This window comes from Myotis nattereri, assembly GCF_964212035.1.
Source record: "Myotis nattereri genome assembly, chromosome: 21".
Classification (NCBI taxonomy): Eukaryota; Metazoa; Chordata; class Mammalia; order Chiroptera; family Vespertilionidae; genus Myotis; species Myotis nattereri.
The window spans coordinates 16,133,813-16,153,773 of NC_138097.1; the positions used below are offsets into that span (position 1 = coordinate 16,133,813).

Sequence of the window (19,961 nt, forward strand, 5' to 3'; positions counted from 1 at the left end):
ACTCCGAATTTTCCTCCTTGTGTTTCATCTCCAATCCCGACTAGCCATCACCCTACTTGAGCTTTGTTCGCGCTCATCACTTAAACGTTTTCCATCCCAGAAGCAACCCTGTGCGGTCATATGTCCATCGCCCAGGTGAGAAGCGCTAAAAAAACCCCAACAAAACAAAACAAAACAAAACAAACCGAAACAAAAGACGCTGGGGCCCTGAGGACTTGTTTCCCGGCCCAGGGCAAGCGTGCCAGGGCCCTGGTCCCCTGGGGTGAGCATGGGGCTCCTGGGCCACTGGGGGGGGGGGGGGGCGCCGCCCCAGCCTGGCCCTCTCCCAGCAGCCCCTGGCGCCCCGTGCGGAGGGGGTTTCTGGGGGTTTCCTGGTTCTCAGGACAGACAGGTAGGTCGGTCTGGGGGGTGGCGGCGGCTCGCCACTGACCACCCCCCACTGCACCCTTAGATTTAGCAGCTGTTTTTCGTAGGATGGGAGGATTAAATATCCACTAAAAAAAAAAAGAAAAAAAAAAAGAAATGTAATTCAAATGACTAGTATCTGCAGTTCAAACTGCTGTTGTACCCGAGAATTAAAACATAAAAATTACAAAAAGTGTGTGTCACATCCAAAAGGAAGGGGCCAGGGAAAGAGAAGGGGGGGGGGGCTCTTTCCCACGGTGACGACGAGGAACACTGAAAGGTGTGGGAAGTACTTGACCTTTGTGTTGGGACCTGAGGTTGTCTACGGCTGGCACAGTAACAGACTCCAATGCCGGGCGAGGGAGGGAGGGGCGGGGGAAGGGACCCCGTTTCCACCCGCCTCCCTCGCCAGCCAGCCTGGTGCCCACAGAGCCTACAGGTTGTAACAGATCCAGCAGGGGGCCGGGGGGGGCGGGGGAGCAGAGAGCGGGGGTGCGGAGTTATGAAAAGGCATCACAGGCAGTTCATGGCAAACGCCGATCTACGAGAGCCCATTCCTGGGGAGAGAGGGAGAGACGCATCTAGTCGAAAGCAGAAGCTTAGAGAGAGACAGCAGAGAGGGAAGGAGGGAGACCTGAAAGTTTTCATAGAATAGATCCACAAAGATAACCGAAAACTACAAAATAAAAATAGCAGCCGTCTTCTTTTTTTTTCTGTACAGACGTATAGATGAGGATCTGAACCGTAAAAAAGTTATCAAAGTGATGACGTGAAAGATGAATGTGTACGCAAATGTTTTGAGTCTGACCTAGAACCGCAGGACCCGCGGAGTCCTGGGCACGGAACATGTCAAAGGCTCGGGCAGCTTGCATCCCGCACTGCCCGCCCCGAGACGGGGGTGGGGGTGGGGGGAGGTGTCTGCATTGCTTTGCTCGCAAACCTGGGTGAACCGCTGGGCTCTGTCCCGGGGAACCCCTGCTCCTCTGCGTCCTCGGGGGCCGGGAAGGGCCCTGTGTGGGGGGGGCAGGAAACCAGCACGTGAGTCACCTTTGCTCCCTCAAAGGGCCTGCCTGCGGCAGAGTCCCTGGGGCTAGGAGGTGGGGGTGGGGAGGTGGCCCAGGGGACCCGTCTGTCCAGTTCCCCCAGAGAATAACCTAGTCAAAGGCAAACTGACCTGCGTGGACGTGAGACTTGCCAAGAATCCCCGGGGACGACGGGACCCGCGTGGCTGTCACAGGAGTGACCGGAGACCGCACACACGCCCGCCACCAGGAAATGGGGGGGGGGGGCGCGAGAGGGGCAGGTGCGAGGGACGGAGTCCCGGGTTTTGGCAGAATTTGGCAGCGTTACCACGGCAACAGCCTTGGATGCACGATGGCCCTTGGTAAATGCCGTGTGTCCCTAAAAAGGCTGAAGGTACAGTTTTTAAAAAGGAAAATGCCGTTGCAACGTGTTAGAGAAGGACCCACGGGGACAGGCAGGTGTGCATGGGAGCAAGAGGGGGCTACGGGGGCGGCCAGCCCTCCCCTCCATTGGCTCAGAAGGGCGTCCTGGTTGGGCTTGTGGCAAATGTTCTTTCCATTATGAAGCAGAGAGAGAGAGAGAGAGAGAGAGAGAGAGAGAGATCAGAGAGAGAGAGAGGCAGAGAAGGAGTGAGGAGACTCGATTCTCTAGTGTTCTGTTGCTTTAAGTGTCATTAAGGTTCGTAAAGGCCCGTGTCAGTTAAGGGTTTGGGCAGGGCAATAAGCTGCTTGCATATTGAAAAAAGGGAACATCCCATGTGTGTGTGTGTGTGTACGGGGGAGAGGCCTGCCTGTGGGCAGCAGGGCGGCGCTGCAGACCTCGGGGGGCGCAGGCGGCCGTGGCCAGATGGTGGGGGCCCGCCCCCCGCCCCCCGCCCGCCGAGCACACGCACGCACACACACACACGGGGCCCTGCTCGCGGGACCGGGTCCCACTTCAGCAGGTGGAGGACTGCGGGAGAGGCACGGGCCTCTCGTTCTTGCGCCCCCCATTCATGTGCGCGTACGCCTGCCTCTCGTCGAAGCTGGCCCGGTGGTAGACCAGCACGCGGTGGCCCAGGCCGTTCTCGGGGCGGTGCGGGCAGGGGCGCTCGCGCTCACGGCCGTTCTCGTGGCGGTGGTGCGGGCAGTGGCGCTCGCGGCCGTCGTGGTGGTGGCGGCAGTAGCGCTCGCGGCCGTCGTGGTGGTGGCGGCAGTAGCGCTCGCGGCCCTCGTGGTGGTGGTGGTGGTGCGGGCAGTGGCGCTCGGGCAGCGGCAGGGAGGAGCAGGAGGCCGACGGGTCGAGGGGCACGCACTCCAGCTGGTCGGGGTCCAGGTCCAGCTCCTCGGTGTCGGGCGGCTTGTTCTCGTCGCTGTAGTAGAAGGACACCTCGATGAAGCCGGGCTCCAGCTCGTCCTTGATGCTGCCGATGATGTCCAGGAACGAAGGCCTCATCTTGGGGTTGAAGTGCCAGCACACCTGCATGAGCTCGAACCTGCGGGGAGACGGACGGCGGAGATGGGCCCCACCGGCCGGGCTGCGCCTGGCCCAGCAGCTCCGGGGCCAACGCTCGCTCTGCCCCCTTCCCCGGGCACAACGGGCACGCCGGTCCTGGTTCGGCACCCTCTCCTGGTCTCTGGGTTTCCCTCTTTTAAAAAAAATATATTCCTATTGATTTCAGAGAGGAAGGGAGAAGGAGAGGGAGAGACATCAATGATGAAAGAGAATCATGGATCGGCTGCCTCCTGCACACCCTCTACTGGGGATGGAGCCGGCAACCGGGGCATGTGCCCTGACCGGGAATCGAACCGTGACCTCCTGGTTCACAGGTCAACTGTCACCCACTGAGCCACACCAGCCGGGCACATGGTCCGCTGTTGACTCCTGTCTGCAAGGCTACACGTGCAGATGTTGAGAGGAAGATTTTAAAAATACATGTTTAGCCCGGCCAGTGGGGCTCAATGGTTGAGCATCGACCTGTGAACCAGGAGGTCCCAGTTCCATTCCCGGTCAGGGCACATGCCCGGGTTGCAGGCTCCATCCCCAGTGTGGGGCGTGCAAGGAGGCAGCCGATCCATGATTCTCTCTCATCATGGATGTTTCTCTCTCTCTCCCCCTCTCCCTTCCTTTCTGAAATCAATATATTTTTTTAAAAAGGCCAACTGGAGCTCCTCATATCTAGGGAGATCAAAGCACCCCGAAATGGCTTCCCGCCATCTGTTGGGGTGACCATTTGACCAACAGACCACCCTGTGGCCCCAGGCAGAGAAGCGGTGGGGCACAGACCGCAGCCTGCAGAGAGACAGCTCCAAGGCCGGCCAGGCCGGCTGCCTTGAAAGGCGTGGGGAGAAAGGGGTCAGGGAGGTCAGACGGACGTGACCCCGAGGGAGGGGGTGTGTGGGAGCCAGGCCTGCCGCCTGCTCTGCCGCCTGCTCTAATAAATCAAGTTTAGTGGCAACAGGAACAGGCGCGTTTGTTTACAGTGTCTGCGGCTGCTCTTGAGCTCCTATGGGGAGTGGAGGAGTCGGAACAGAGACCATCTGGCCTGTGGGCCCGAAACATGGGCCGTTGTGGCCAGCTGGTGAGCCCCGGGTGCCGCACTGACCAGGGCCAGGGATCGAGCCTGCAACCAAGGTACGTGCCCTTGACCGGAATCAAACCTGGGACCCTTCTGTCCGCCGACCGACGCTCTATTCGCTGAGTGACAGCGGCCAGGGCCTGATGCCTCCCTCAGACCATCCCAGCGTCCCAGCCCGCCCAGCACAGCGCTGGCCCTAAAAGGAAGTCTGTCGGACGCTGCGGGATTCCAGACCTGTTCACACCCTCTCCACAAGCAAAGTCTGCAGCGGATCTAGGAGGATTTATGAGCCGATGGAACTCGTCTTTAGAAAAAGCACATTTTCTACAGCCGGTCAGCTCTGGTGCGTCGCAGAGTCCTTCACTGAACTCCCCGCTGGTGGGGGCGGGGGAGGGCGTGCACAGCCCTGCACCCGGGTAGGGACAAGACTACACGGAGCTGCTGTCCCGAGATAAGCTGCCTCGTTCAGACACAGGGGCCCAGGGGCTGGGGGACCACAGCCCTGCCCGCTCCGGCCTGCGCACCGCGTGCCTCTGTTCCCCACCCTACTGCGTGCGTGAGGTGGTGATCACAGCCAAGGCACGCCGTGCAGCCCTGGCTGGTGTGGCTCAGTGGATAGAGGGTCGGCCCGCGGACTGAAGGGTCCTGGGTTCGATTCTGGTCAAGGGCACATGCCCGGGTTGTAGGCTCGATCCCCAGTAGGGGGCGTGCAGGAGGTAGCCGATCCATGATTCTCTCTCATCATTTGATGTTTCTATCGCTCCCTCTCCCTTCCTCTCTGAGATCGATAAAAAATATTTTTTAAAAAGAAACAGTAACCGATGTTGAGTTGCCTTATTAAAAAAAACCAACCAACTCCGCATGGAGAAGGTGAGCATGGGTGGCATCTGTGTAACATTTCACAGAGACGTCAGCCTGAGCAGCCGCAGTGCGCCCTGCCAAGGCGGGGTGGGAGGGAGGCGCCGCCGAGGCGCAGGTCCCCCCCGCAGGATGGGCCTTGTCCCCCTCCCCCCCGCCCCCCACAGTAGCACGGGGCCTGGGAACTACATACAGCATATCGGGGCAGTTGTCGGGCTTGTCCAGAAGGCCGCCCTCCATGACGAAGCGCAGGACCTGCTCGTTGGACAGGCCCTGGTAGGGCTGCTCGGCCAGCGTGGCGATCTCCCAGAGCACGACGCCAAAGGACCTGCAGAGAGGAGAGGGGCAGACGTGAGGCCTTGACGGTGCACAGAACCACGTGCCCGCCCCTTCCCAACACTCTCCCACCCCCCACCCCCGCTCTGGGGACGGCCCGCTGGGCGGCCAGCGAGCCAGGCTATGCACCATGCATGCAACATCGGTCCTCGTTTGCTGCCACCACGGCTCCTGCAGATCAGTGCAGCCCTGGTCACTGAGTCAGTGCAGAGCGCAGGACACTGAAGGGCAGGGGGGTTCAGGGGCCCTTGAACTTGGACCCCAGGCAAGTGAATTGGGGACAATCAAGCCGCTTGACAACTCCCAGTTGGGGACCCTCCGCCCCTGGCTCTCTCTGCTGAGCCAAAGAGGGAGCGGGGTGTGGGTTGGGGGTGGGAGGGTTTGTGGAGGCCGGTGGGGCGTGCATTCGGGGGACCGTCTCGCCTACCAGACATCAGAGTGGGTGGTGAACACGCCGTCCTTGAGGGACTCGGGGGACATCCAGCGCACAGGCAGCAGCCCCTTCCCGCCCTTCCGGTAATAGTCGGTCTCGTAGATGTCGCGAGTCATGCCGAAGTCTGCGGGGCGGGGAGGAGGCAGGAGGGTGACTCTCAGGGGACAGGCAGGGACGGGACATCCCTGCTGCGAGGCGGCCCCGCCTCCGATCCCATCGGCAGAGCCCGCAAGGCACGAGCGATGAGCCACGTGCCCAGCAAACACCAGGAAAGCTCTGCTGCTAAATACACGTTCACCTTGATTCTTCAGAAAGGTTAATCCCTTACTGCACTTCAGTGAGAGGCAGCGCCCAGCCGGCGTGGCTCAGTGGCTGAGCATCAGCCTACGGACCAGGAGGCCACGGATTTGATACACAATCAGGGCACAGGCCCGGGTTGCAGGCTCCATCCCCAGTGGGGGGCGTGCAGGAGGCAGCCGATCCATGATTCTCTCCCATCATGGATGTTTCTCTCTCTCCTTCTCTGAAATCAATAAAAATATATTTTTTAAAAAGAAAATATGTCCTGCCGAAACCGGTTTGGCTCAGTGGATGGAGCGTCGGCTTGCGGACTGAAAGGTCCCAGGTTCGATTCCGGTCAAGGGCATGTACCTGGGTTGCGGGCATATCCCCAGTGGGAGGTGTGCAGGAGGCAGCTGATCGATGTTTCTCTCTCATCGATGTTTCTAACTCTCTATCCCTCTCCCTTCCTCTCTGTAAAAAATCAATAAAATATGTTTTAAAAAAAGAAAGAAAATATGTCCTGTGTAGACTCAAGGTCATTCTCACGTGTGTGTGTGTGTGTGTGTGTGTGTGTGTAACATGTTTTTATTGATTTTCAGAGAGAGGAAGGAACAGAGAGAGAGTGAGATGGAAACTACGATGAGAGAGGAACATGACTGATCCGCTGCCTCCTGCACGCCCCCTACTGGGGATCGAGCCTGCAACCTCAGCATAGGCCCTGACTGGGAATAGAACCAACGACCTCTTGGTTCCTGGATCGATGCTCAACCACTGAGCCACACCAGCCGGGCTCAGGTGGTTTTGAACTTGATGGGAAGCAGGAGCACGGCGTTGCCCCACTGCCACAGGAAGGAACGCGGATTCAGCGTCTCATCGGGGAAATACCGACCGCCGATTCACGATGAACAGAAGCACCCAGCGAGAACCCCAAGAGGCGCTACCGACCGGGCCCCTGACGCGATTGCTCACTAATGTTTCTCAACATGATACGCCCCCTCGTTTTTGAAAATTTCTCCCATCTTCCCTGCCTCTAGAAGATGTCACGTAATTACGTTTGATGGCAGGCTGGCTTTATAACCCTACGTGACTGCTTCTTTGTCAGAGTGATTTCCCACTCGGTGGTGCAGCCCTCCTTACAGGGACTCTGTCTCCCCGGCTCCTCCCAGGAGAAAGGGCCGCTCTCCCTTGGCAAACATTCATTTGGCCCGGCCAGTGTGGCTCAGTGGTTAAGTGTCCACCTCTGAACCAGGAGGTCAGGGTTCGATTCCCGGTCACGAGTTTCTGTAGCTTGTCTCTGTGCTTAATCTTTTGTTTAAAAAGAAATAATTAAAAAAAAAAAAAGAAAACTGGAGGGAAACTATTGGTACTTTGTATATATTTATTGATTTCGGAGAGGAAGGGAGAGGGGCCGTGCCCAAAACCCAAGCATGTGCCCTGGCCTGGAAATCAAACCGTGACCTCGTGGTTCAGAGGTCAACGCCAACCACTGAGCCACACCGGCCGGGCAAAGTTGGCACTTTGGATGGCAACTATTTTTCCTAAGTCAGCGTCGCCTGAGAACGCTGTCTCGATTATTTCCGTAACTGATGCTTAGAACTGTCCCTGCCAAGAAAGGCCCCAAATCCCAGGAGAGGCAACCTGAGGGGCCTCAGCCCAGCCCACGCCCTGGACCGCGTGCCCACTGAGCCGTCAGGATCAGAGCCAGCCCAGCCGGGCCTGTGATTGGCTGTCACCTGGAGACGATGACGTTACTCCCAAGAGCAAGCCTCTGCGCCCACGAGATGCACGGGAAAACCTCCCCATAGGGGGGGCCCACCCCGACACGCCCCCTAAAACGCGCGCGTCGAGGCCCTGCCCAGATCTTGGCAGCTAAGAACTCACCTCCGATCTTGACAGTCAAATCTTCAGCCACCATGCAGTTCCGGGCAGCCAGGTCCCTGTGCACAAACTTGTTGGCGTTGAGGTACGCCATGCCGTCCGCAATCTCCCCCGCCATCTGGATCATCTTGCTGAGGGTCGGCGGCGAGAGGACGGGGTGATTCTGTTGGAGACGCAAAAAAAACAACAATTCCCGTGAGAATCTAGGCGTTTCTCGAGGTTTGCAAACCCATCTTCGCTCAGCCTGAGCCGCACAGGGTATTCCGCTCAGGAATCGGGCCTTGTTCAGAAGGAACGTGTTCGCCCGGCCGGTGCGGCTCAGGGGTTGAGCGCTGACCTATGAACCAGGAGGTCACGGTTCGACTCCCGGTCAGGGCACATGCCCGGGGTTGCGGGCTCCATCCCCAGTAGGGGGCGTGCAGGAGGCAGCCGATCCATGATTCTCCCTGATCATTGATGTTTCTATCTTTCCCTCTCCTTCCCCCTTCTTTTCTGAAATCAATAAAAAAAAAATATATATATATATATATATATATTTTTTTTTTTTTTTTAAAAAAGGAGGACTGTGTTATTGCGGAGACCACAGCATCTGCTTCGCGATCAAGTCGTGCGCTGCCGGCCGGCCCACCGCATCACACAGGGCTGCAGAGAGAAACACCCACCGGCACAACTGGGGACCGGCCTTTGGGGCCCCTTGTTGGGTGGAGCGGGGGGTGGGCGCCAGTGGCCTCTGCCCACACTCGTGGCCCTCCCAGAACCACCAAGCGCGTTCGGCCCAGCCGAAGGGATGCACAGAACTTCATTTCAGTTCTGAGCGTCTGTGCCCGTGTGGCTTCCTCTGTCTGCTGTGACTGAAGAAGCCACATGGGCACAGATGCTCAGAACTGAAATGAAGGAACTGCTACCTGGAAGATGATGAAACTGCGCATTCAAAGAAAACAAAAGGTTAAGCACCGAGAGACGGGGAGACAGAGATTCCGACGGGGAGGGGTGGGGGGAGAGGGGGTACGGGGAGTGTTTGGGGAACACCCGCAGCCCCATCAGAGCTACTGGGCAAGTAGCGAGGTCAGGGTCCCAGTGAGCACTCGGTCCCACCGAGGTCGCCAAGGGAAGGATGGATAGAGCGTCGGCCTGCGGACTGAAGGGTCCCAGGTTCGATTCCGGTCAAGGGCACGTATCTGGGTTGTGGGCACATCCCCAGTAGGAGATGTGTAGGAGGCAGCTGATCGATGTTTCTCTCTCATCGATGTTTCTAACTCTCGATCTCTCTCCCTCCCTCTCTGTAAAAAAATCAATAAAATATATTAAAAAGAAAAAGAAAAAGAAAATGGCACAGACTTCAGCCCGTTTAGAATTTGAAGCTCATGCCTGGCTGGTGTGGCTCAGTGGTTGAGCATCGACCCAGGAACAGAGGTCACCAGTTCGAGCCCCGATCAGGGCACATGCCCTGGTTGCGGGCTCTCCAGTAGGGGGCGTGCAGGAGGGCAGCCAATCAGGAGGCAGCCCGTCGTAAATGTTTCCCTCCACGCCCCCGTGGCTCAGGGTTCAGGATCTGGAAGAGGAGCCGCACACAAATGAAAGAGAAAAGGACAAGAGGAAAGACTTTCTCCGGAGTTGGACTTACCTGCCTGTTCCCCCAATATTTCCAAATTATCTCGTGTCTTTTCTCTTTGATTTGTGTGCGGCTCCTCTTCCAGATCCTGAACCCTGAGCCACGCGGGACGTGGAGGGAAACATTAACGACATCTGGCGACCGGCGGGAACTCTGGAAGTGAAGGTTTCGCAAGAGCGATCACCGGCAAAGTGAGGAACAAAGAATTCACCGTAAAGGTGGGGGATTACCTCACCCCACACAAAAGCCCACAATCAGCTACAGAAGCCCGGATTTTGTTTTCTTAACCAGGCTAAAGGGGTAGGATTCGGCTTTTAAAAAGTAAGGAACTTTATTACAGACTTTTGATTTGCATGCTTAAGGAGTTAAAATTTTAGAAGGTAATCCCTTTCTTTTTTTAAAAAATATATTTTTATTGATTTTTTTTTTTTTTACAGAGAGGAAGGGAGAGGGATAGAGAGTTAGAAACATCAATGAGAGAGAAACATCAACCAGCTGCCTCCTGCACACCTCCCACTGGGGATGTGCCCGCAACCAAGGTACATGCCCTTGACCGGAATCGAACCCAGGACCCTTCAGTCCGCAGGCCGACGCTCTATCCACCGAGCCAAACCAGTCCTGGCTAGAAGGTAATCTCTTATAGTCTTTGCATGTTATTATAGAACATAACCCTTGTTTTCTTGAAAAAGGTACATTAGATCTTGAATGTTTGCCAAAAAGTCAGAACTTGAAAAAAAAAAGGTCAGCAGCAGGGAAAAAACTTGCCTCCAAATGGTTTCCCCTTGTGGGAAACGGTATTTCATTTGCTAGAGCCTTTAGGAGAGGCCGGGGAGGATAAATCTCCTCCCTGTGCACCCTCCGCTCCTAAAAAGGAGCAGAAAGAAAAAAAAAATTGGAAGAAATGGCCTTCATGGCCCCTCCATGTCCTAACCCTGAAATGTTCAGTTCTCCGTTAATAGAATCGCCTGTGCAAAAAAGCCAAACTATAAAGAAATTGGAATATTAAAAGGTACTCTTTTAAATCAGGCTGATAAAAAAAAAAAAAAAAGAGTGCCATGGTCACCTCGATGTGGTTTCCTGTCTAAATTAAAATCTTAATTTGTATTTGGAATCTAAAATCTGTAATAAGAAGTGAAACCCCGCTGCCAAATCCGCCTCTGGTGTGGAGAGATTCAAAGGTGGCAGGAGAGGGCAGAGCTATAAGCTCTCCCGCAATGAGGTTACTTAATGTTTTGTTTAAAAATTACCGGAGAACATCTCATGATAACCAAATTTTGGCTAAGATAACCTTGGGTGCTAGCCATTGCTTCGGAAAGCGAAATAGGAAAAAACTTAAAATGTCTTTTTCTATTAAGCATGATTTGGGGAAACATTTACCAACAGCGGCCAATTGATGATGTTTCTATCTCTCTCTTTCTCTCCCTTCCTCTCTCTCTAAAAAAAAAAAAATCAAAATATATATTTTTTTATAAAAAGGATTTGAAGCTCAACACAGAGATTGACGTTTTCTTTTTGGATGGCGCTAAAATCGTGCAAGGTTATCTCTAAAGATCAAGGGGAAAAAATATGCATGGGTGAGGTTAGTTCAACAACAACAACAAAACATATATATTAAAAACAAACAAACAAAACCAAAACGCACCTCGATTTCCGGTCTCAGAGACCTGAGGTAACTCTTGAGGTCTCCGCGGGGCATGAGTTCCATGATGACCAGGGTGGGCTGGCCCTGGGACACCACGCCCAGCAAACGCACCTGGGGGGGAGGGAGGGGGACACAGAGGAGGGCTGAGAGGAGCACCCACGTGGGGTGGGTGCACCCCCACCGCCCAGATGCACGGGCCAACCCCCCGCGTGTCAGGGGTGGGGAACCTATTTCCTGTCAAGGGCCATCTGGATAGTCACATCATTCACGGCCACAGCCTGTCACACCCAGAGTCTCCGTGCGCACAGGTGTCTGGGGGCAGCAGTGAGGCGGTGGGGCGGGGGGGGGGGGGGGGGGGGGGCTCTGGACACCAGAGGGGGGTGAGTCACCAAACCCACAGGCGTGGCCTCTCCCGCCGTGGTCCTCCCCGTGCCGGGATCCGCCTGCTCTTACCACGTGGTGACAGTTGAACTCCTTCATCACCGAGGCCTCGTTGAGGAACTCGATCCGCTCCCGCATGCTGGCCGACTCGTTGACGGTCTTGATGGCCACCCTGGTTTCCGGCTCGTCCTTGACCACGCCCTTGGCCACGCCCTCGTACACCATGCCGAAGGAGCCCTGGCCCAGCTCCCGGTTCATGGTGATCTTCTCCCGGGCCACCTCCCACTCGTCGGGCACGTACACTGCAGAGGAAGAAAAGGGAGCTGAAGGGGGGGGGGGTAGCCACGGGCGCCTGGGCAGCACGTGATTTGGGGGGGAACCTCTGGGGAGAAGAATGCACCATGCCCCTTCCCCAAGCCAGCCTAGGAGGACATGGGGGGCAGCGACTGGGCTTGCCCCGCCATGTCCCACGTGCTGTGCATTCCAGGAGGCAACCGTGCCCTCAAATTCTGGCCTTTCAAATCCTCAAGGAGCCCCAGAAAAATCGAGGATACTAACAGCACATAAGAAGAGCGCCGGGTGCAGAATGAAGGTGGTTGGGGGGTGTCAATGGGAAAAAAAAAAACACCCAAAAAACCAAGGGGGACATCGGTCATACTTTCCACAATAAAGATACGTTTAAAAAAAATGAGAAATAAGACCCAGAAAGCAGTCCACCTGGAGACATGCTGGAAGTCTAAGATCCACCCTGGGTTTCAAAGACAAAGGGCAAGAAAGAATGTGAAGATTTCATGGGCTGACGCGTAACCACTGAGCCACACCGGCTGGGCAGTGCGGGATTTTTGAGATACTCAGCGAACTGCTAAGAACTTTGATTTTTTTTTTTTATATAAAGAAGTGTTACCGAAGGCGGAGTACCTCCAAATCATGCAGACCTCTTCCTCCCCGAGGTGAGCCACCCTCCCGAAAGCGGCCGGACCGGCGCCCCCACGCAGGGAGCTGAGCTTACCATCAGCCGCGCTGAAATACTCCGGGTTCACAGACGCGTACAGCACTCCGTTCCCCATCCGATTACTGCGCCAGCCAAAAGGGGGACACGTTAGGCAAAGAAAAAACCCCATTCATCCCCACGCATTTCTGTAGAGGCTCACATCTCTGTTGTCGCCGTTTTAGAGTGAGCGGAGCTTGGAGCCCTCAGATTAGAGCCTTTTTTATTTTTTTTGTTAATCCTCACTCGAGGATATTTTTCCATTGATTTTTTTCTTTTTTTTCTTGAGGGAGTGGAAGGGAGGGGGAGAGACTGAGAGAGAGAAACATCGATGTGAGAGAGACACATGGATTGGTTGCCTCCTGGGGTGGGGATCAAGACTGCAACTCAGGCACGTGCCCTTGACAGGAATCGAACCCGGGATCCTTCAGTCCCTGAGCTGATGCTCTATCCACTGAGCCAAACCGGCTAGGGCAGATTAGAGCCTTTATTAATTAATTTTTAAGATATATTTTTATTAATTTCAAAGAGGAAGGGAGAGGGAGAGAGACATAGAAACATCAATATGAAAGAGAATCATGGATCGGCTGCCTCCTGCACGCCCCCTACTGGGGATCGAGCCCACAACGCGGGCATGTGCCCTGACCCGGACTCAAACCGTGACCTCCTGGTTCATAGGTCGATGCTCAACCACTGAGCCACGCCAGCCAGGCCAGACTAGAGTTTTGAAAGAAACATTCATCTCTGAACTTCACTGGAAATGAACAAAAGGGTCACTGGGCCGACAGGGCTAACGGGTCAGGCTTGGGGGAGCTTAGCAGGGCAGCGGCGTCTGTGTGATTGAGTGGCCAGTGCGGGGACGACGTCACCCTCAGAAAAATGGTGTCGCTGTTGAATCATCAGCAAACATTCTCACCCTGGCCGGTTTGGCTCAGTGGACAGAGCATCGGCCCACGCACCGAGGGGCCTGAGTTCAATTCCTGGGCGAAGGCACGTACCTGGGTTGCAAACCTGATCCTGGCCGGGGTCGGGGCATGTGCAGGAGGCAACCCATGAATGTGTCTCTCTCACATCAATGTTCCTCTCTCTCTCCCCACCCCCCCATCCACCGTCCCTAAGAATCGATGGAAAAATATCCTCGAGTGAAGATTCACCAAAAACAAACAAAGACAAATAAAACGTTCTCTGTTCCCAGGAAGCACATCGGATTGGAAAACCAGCTTTTCCGAGCCCCAAACTGTTGCCTCAAAAAGCTGACCTTAACTCGCACCCCGTCGCCCCCGAGCGCCCGACACCCACCTGGGCGTCTGCCCCCCGCGCCACTCACCGCTTCCTGTGGATGACGTACAGCGTGAGGGCCAGCCCCAAGACGGTCAGCACGATGGCGATGGGCAGCGCGATGACCAGGTGGGCGTGGCTGTCAAACGCTGCTGAGGGAGGGCAAGGGGCAAAGGTCACGAGGTGAACAGGCTACTCGTTTCATTTCATTCATTCATTCATTCACTCACTCACTCATTTTTTTTGGTTAATCCTCATCCGAGGATATTTTTCCATTGACCTTTAGAGAGAGAGAGGGAAAGGCGGAGAGAAACATCAATGATGAGAGAGAGTCGAGGCTCCGCTGCCTCCCACACGCCCCCTTCTGGGGATGGAGCCCGCAGCCTGGGCGTGTGCCCTGACCAGGAATGGAACCCAGACCTCCTGGGTCAAAGGTCAATGCTCAACCCCCCGAGCCACGCCTGCTGGGGCCCGTTTTTCTTTTCAAAGTTCAGGGTACCCTGCCATCATAGTTCCCACGATGGGCTCCAGCAAAATAGCCTTTGTCTGCAGCTTCACGACTGTAAAGGGAAATGCATGCGTTTGCTGAAATAAAATGCAGAGAGATTCTTACTTATCCAGTGCTCGAGCCGTGTACTGGCCTTCTTATCTGTCTTAACACAGTGCCACAGACAATTAAAACACACGCACACACAGAGCCCAGCCGGTGTGGCTCAGTGGTTGAGTGTCGACCTATGAACCAGGAGGTCCCGGTTCGATTCCCGGTCAGGGCACATGCCTGGGTTGCAGGCTCGATCCCCAGTAGGGGGCGTGCAGGAGGCAGCCGATCCATGATTCTCTCTCATCACTGATGTTTCGCTCTCTCTTCCCCTCTCTGAAATCAGTAAAAATATAAAACACACACACACACACACACACACACAGAATAGCTGCATGGCACCCCTTGCCCAAGAAGCTCTGAATTCTCCCCCGACATCACAGTCCAGTTAGGAGTCCGAGAGCTCTGAGCTCCCTGCAGCCCCGGCTTGTCCCTGTCACCGGCACTCCCAGGATAGAGAAGCGAACGGCCAGGACGACCCCAGCTTCCCCAGTCCCGGCCTGCATTTGTCCCGCCTCCCAGCGGCTCCCTCCCCCGGCCTCACCTTTGTCCTGGACGTAGAAGAACACGGGCTCCGTCCAGGACCCGTTCCCCGACAGAGAGGTGGCCTGGATGCGGGCCGTGTAGTTCCCTGGGCTGAGCTTCTGCAGCTTGGCCCCTCCGTGCTTCCGGTAGTCCTGCCGCGACACGCACTCCCGCTGGTCCTGGGGGGAGGGAGACAGATACACGTCACCTCCCACAGACACGCGAGAAACAGGCGGCTCTCTCGGCCCAGCCTCTCCCTCCCACCTGCCCGCAATCCTGATTTGCAATCGCAGGGAAGCAAGCAAGCCTTCAAAGGCACCCAAGTTTTTTTAAAAAATATATTTCTATTGATTTCAGAGAGGAAGGGAGAGGGGAAGAGAGAGAGAAACAATGATGAGAGAGAATCATGGATCAGCTGCCTCCTGCACGTCCCCTACTGGGGATCGAGCCCACAACCCAGGCATGTGCCCTGATCGGGAATTGAACCCTGACCTCCTGGTTCACAGGTCGACGCTCAACCACTGAGCCACGCAGTCCGGGCTCAGCCTTTGTTTTATTATTTAAAGTCAAGCTAAGCAGGAGGGGCTGTGCCGTATTGGGACCCCTGGTCTCCTGGGAAGAAGACACACGTGGACACAGTCCCCGGCCCCGTCTTACCTCGACCTGCGATCCGTATTTTATCTCATACATGAGAATCAGTCCGTTGGGATTCTCCGGTTCGGGCCACTTTAAGAAGATGGTGTTGTCAGGCTTCACCTCCCAGGTTATCGGCCCGGGAATGTCATCCGCTCCGTCTGTGTAACCATTAAACACAAGTGAAGAAGTCGGATTCGGTCCCCCGGGAGGGATGCCAACGCCGGGCTCACCCACGCGCGCCCTCCTCCAACCCAGGACAGAGGGCGGTGACCACACACTCCCTGTGAGCTGGACGCCCACACCCAGCACCGGTCTGGGAGGCAGAGGCAGGTGATGCCCCGTGAGTCTCGTGACGCCAGCCTTGGCCAGCCCCTGCCGCCTCCGGGACAGGGAACCGGGCACCGCACCCATCCTTTCAATTTTTTTAAAAAATGTTTTTATTTCTATTGATTTCAGAGAGGAAGAGAGAGAGAGGAACATCCATGAGAGAAAGACTCATGGATCGGCTGCCTCCCGCACGCCCCCTACTGGGGACCGAACCCGGGACCCTTCAGTCTGCAGGCTGACACTCTGTCCACTGAGCCAAACCGGCTAGGGCTGCATCCATCCTTAAAGATGGGTGGGCACCTGTCTGAGTGACAGGCAGCTTCTGACCTACAAGGGGATGGGGAAGACCCAACAAGGACCACCAAGGGCGGCTCCAGGAGATGACCTTGGGGAGTGACGGTCACTCGGAGTCAAGGCAGCGACCTGGGGACTTCGCTGAAGCCGTGAGGACTCGGGAGGGACCTGGCACAGATGGGAAAGGCCATGGAGAAGCGCACCCTGAACCCAGCTGGGGAGCAGCGGTGACCTTGAAGCGACCTCCATGCTCTTCTGTACTCTGTGCGGAGATTCTGGGATGGGAGTGATGTCGCCAGGAGGGGTCTACCAGGCTGCCCCCACAGGAGCACTCACTCTTATTTCCTTATTTTTATAAATATGTTTTTATTTATTTTAGAAAGGAAGGGAGAGAGAAACGGAAACATCAACGACGAGAGAGAATCACTGATCGGCTGCCTCCTGCACGCCCCCTACTGGGGATCAAGCCCGCAATTGGGGCACCAGCCCTGACCGGGAATTGAACCCTGACCTTCTGGTTCCTTGGTAGACACTCAACCATGGAGCCACGCCGGCCCGGCAGCCCCCATTCTGTAACAAGCAGGGAGTCTCGGGGAGGGTGCAGCTGGATCGCGCCATACCTGCAGGCATGGTTCTCGCAAAGACGAAGTTGGAGGCGCTGCAGCCCAGCTTCTCGGCCTCGTGGTTGCAGCTGTGGATGTCGATGCGGTAGAGGGTGAAGGGCTTCAGGTTGGAGATGACGGTCCTCTCCTTCTTGTCCACCCTGCTCTCGAAGAAAGGGTAGTCCGTCTCCCTGTCGTCCGAGTCCGTGCTGTTGAAGGGGTCCGTCACCGTGCTGTTCCTGCTCCGGCCGGAAAGGGTGGTGTTGGAGATCTGCCCCACGTCCCTGCGCTTCCTGTCGGGCCTGCAAAGGAGACACACACACCAGGCTCGCAGGGGCCTCACCAGGCTCGCAGGGGCCTCCACCGCTTCTGGCTTGTCTCCGCCTCGCGTTGGAGTCACGGAGAGAAAAGCAACCTCGTCACCCGGGAATGGAAGGAGCGATGCAGCCCTCATGGCTAAGAGCCAACCAATAGTACAGGGATTTCCTTCCTATTTTTTCATTTTTATTTTTTTAAATATATATTTGTATTGATCTCAGAGAGGATGGCAGAGGGAGAGAGAGGAACATCCATGATGAGAGAGAATCATGGACCGGCTGCCTCCTACACGCCCCCTACTGGGGATTGAGCCTGCGACCCGGGCATGTGCCCTGACCGGGAATGGAACCGTGACCTCCTGGTTCAGAGGTCAACGCGCAACCACTGAGCCACGCTGGCCGCCGGGCGCTTGTCCCTCCTTGATGGCGACTTGGTGCCGCCCCGAGGTCACGGATCCACCCACTACCAGGGGGGGAGGGGAAGCGACAGGCCCGCCCGGGGAGCCCCGCCAGCAGCCGGGACAGACTCTCGGCTGGGAGGGCACCTGGGCACGAAGATGGAGTTGTGCAGGAAGTTCTCGAAGACTTTGCGGTACTCGGCCTCCTCCTTCTCCGCCTGCTTCTCGGCCTCGGTTTTGGGACACGCGCAGCAGGGCCCCTTCGGGGTGTTGCACGACTCGGCCTTGGGGTTCTCCGTCACCTCCTCGATGTCGAAGGTGCCGTCCGTGTACTTGCGGACGGGGAGCTTGTCTGCTCGGGGGAGAGAGGCGCCGGAGGGCCAGGTCACCCCGCTGGGAGGTCATGGCCCCCGACCTGACCTGCGTCCCCTGGGGGCTGGGACACAGGCTCCGTGGCGCCCCCCGCCCCCCCTCCCGCCGCAGCCGCGTGCCTTTGGAGCAGTAGTTGTGCTGGTACAGGTAGGCGTCCTGCGGCTGCTGCTGCCAACGCACGATGTAGTAGCTGAGGTTGCCGTTGGGCAGGGAGGGCGGGTTCCACTTGACGATCAGCTGGGAGGACGAGTTGGAGGCCGAGATGACGTCCAGGGGGATGGAAGGCACTGGAAGGAGAACAGAGGGCGTTTTGGGAGCCGGAAGGGACCCGAGATCTAGGCCCTCAGACTCCGGGAGAGGAAGGCCACGTGGGGACAGGCTCAGCGAGGGCCGAGAGCGCAGGCCAGTGCCGGCATCTGGGCATCCATGACCGGTCACCTCGGGGAGCCACACGTGGCTGAGCGGCGGCCGGACAAGGTGGTGAGGGACCTGGGGCGGGAGGATGCCCGGGAGCCCCCAGCGAGTCCACACGTGGAGTTTGCACATGTGTTGCAGGCGGCGAACATGAGCAGCGCGTGTGTTTCATCTGAGATTTTGGAGTCACTGGTTCAAACGGCAAGAACCCAGATGAAAAGGGGAAGTAAAAGGGGCTGGAAGGAGAGAGGGAGGAGAGAGAGAGAGAGAGAGAGGAGGGAGGGAAGGAGGAAGGGAGGGAGAAAGGGAGGGAGGGAGGGAAGAAGGGAGGAAGGGAGGGAGAGGAGAGAGCACGTGCGGAGGGCGGAGGCGGCGGCCACGCGGTACCTGAGGCGTTGGTGCGGAGGTAGAGGATGTCGCTCTTGGCCCCGCGGATGTGGTCGTTGTCCACCATGGTCAGGGTCACGGCCTTCACGTAGATGGCGTACTGCGTCCAGGGCTTCAGGCCGTGCAGCAGGATGCCGGGCTCCACGTCCTTGTTGGCGGGCAGGTCCACGTCCACCATGTTCCAGCTGTTGGAGCCGCAGGCGTCCTGGCCGTCGTACTCGGTGACGTTCTTGTAGGGCCTGGGAGACGGACGAGCGAGCGCTCAGGGCCGCCCTGGGCGCCGACCGACCCAGGCTCTCAGAAACCCTCCCGCTTCATTGTTTTTTTTTTGTTTTTGTTTATCTACCTATTTATCTTATTTTATTATTATTATTAAACACAACCTTTTCTTTTTTTAAAGAAATATATTGGTATTGATTTCAGAGAGAGGAAGGGAGAGGGAGAGAGAGAGGAACTTCCATGATGAGAGAGAATCATGGATCGGCTGCCTCCTGCAGGCCCCCTACTGGGGGTCGAGCCTGCAACCTGGGCCTGTGCCCTGATTGGGAATTAACTGTGACCTCCTGGCTCCTAGGTTGATGCTCAACCCCTGGGCCACGCGGGCCGGGCTCCTTTGCATTTATTTTATTCAAACGCCTCCACCCCCTGAAGCCAGTGCCCTCCCACGTGTGGCTGCCACTGGCAGTGAGGGACGTCAGGTGACAGCGGAGGAAGCAAGGACCCTCCCCTGCCCCTGCGCCGCCCCCCACCCCCCCCACCCCAGGACGGGCCGCCGGCAGGACTCACGCTTCCTTGTAGTAGACGGTGAAGCTGATGAGGTCCCTGTAGTCTGGGGGCCGGTACCGGTGCCACGTGACGATGATGCGGTTCTTCCAGGTGTTGGTGGAGGTGAAGTGCAGCATGTCGCTCTCACCTGGGGCGCAGAGCACAGCCGTGAGGGGCGGACCCCCACCACCTCCTGCTCCCCGTGTCCGCGGGGTCCCCTGCCCAGCGCTGCTTCCCTCCTCTCTAAGGCTGCTGCTCCCTGACTGCGGTCACAGGCAGCGACGGATGTCATGTGACAGCGGGGGAGGGCCCGAGGAGGCAGCATGGACCCCCCCCACCCCCCCCACAGCTCCTCTCTGGACGTCTCAGTGGCTTTCTTATTTCTACTAAGAAACAACCCAGATATGGATTTCACCCCTCGGAGCTCCCAAGGGCTCCTGAAGGAGGCCCCATGTCCCCCCACTCACCCCCCGGGGTGGAATGAGGAGACACACACACACACACACACACACACACACACGGATGGTCTTGATTGGAAGAGGGGTCCCTTTATTACCCAGCAGGGCCCACAGGGTTTGGATTAGAGGAGAATTAAGACACAGTAAAGGCAGAGATTGAGCTGCATGTCGTTAACACACGCACACACGTGTGCA

The 19,961-nt window shown here is 56.8% G+C and overlaps 1 protein-coding gene across 1 annotated transcript in view; it reads right to left on the minus strand.

Moving 5' to 3' along the window:
• Positions 1 to 1,124: 1,124 nt before the first annotated feature.
• The window catches only part of IGF1R (insulin like growth factor 1 receptor), a gene marked incomplete at its 5' end in the record, with an annotated part of 113,959 nt that continues 95,122 nt past the window's right edge, over positions 1,125 to 19,961 (minus strand). The window contains 16 exons of the mRNA XM_081114825.1: positions 1,125 to 2,902; positions 5,037 to 5,171; positions 5,607 to 5,736; positions 7,776 to 7,935; positions 9,397 to 9,537; positions 11,027 to 11,137; positions 11,480 to 11,709; positions 12,417 to 12,481; positions 13,723 to 13,825; positions 14,816 to 14,975; positions 15,454 to 15,590; positions 16,674 to 16,957; positions 17,518 to 17,722; positions 17,862 to 18,029; positions 18,544 to 18,782; positions 19,330 to 19,456. Of these exons, the coding sequence (XP_080970951.1) occupies positions 2,365 to 2,902; positions 5,037 to 5,171; positions 5,607 to 5,736; positions 7,776 to 7,935; positions 9,397 to 9,537; positions 11,027 to 11,137; positions 11,480 to 11,709; positions 12,417 to 12,481; positions 13,723 to 13,825; positions 14,816 to 14,975; positions 15,454 to 15,590; positions 16,674 to 16,957; positions 17,518 to 17,722; positions 17,862 to 18,029; positions 18,544 to 18,782; positions 19,330 to 19,456 (2,933 nt within the window). The 3' untranslated portion in view covers positions 1,125 to 2,364. The remainder of the gene's footprint in view (positions 2,903 to 5,036; positions 5,172 to 5,606; positions 5,737 to 7,775; positions 7,936 to 9,396; positions 9,538 to 11,026; positions 11,138 to 11,479; positions 11,710 to 12,416; positions 12,482 to 13,722; positions 13,826 to 14,815; positions 14,976 to 15,453; positions 15,591 to 16,673; positions 16,958 to 17,517; positions 17,723 to 17,861; positions 18,030 to 18,543; positions 18,783 to 19,329; positions 19,457 to 19,961) is intronic.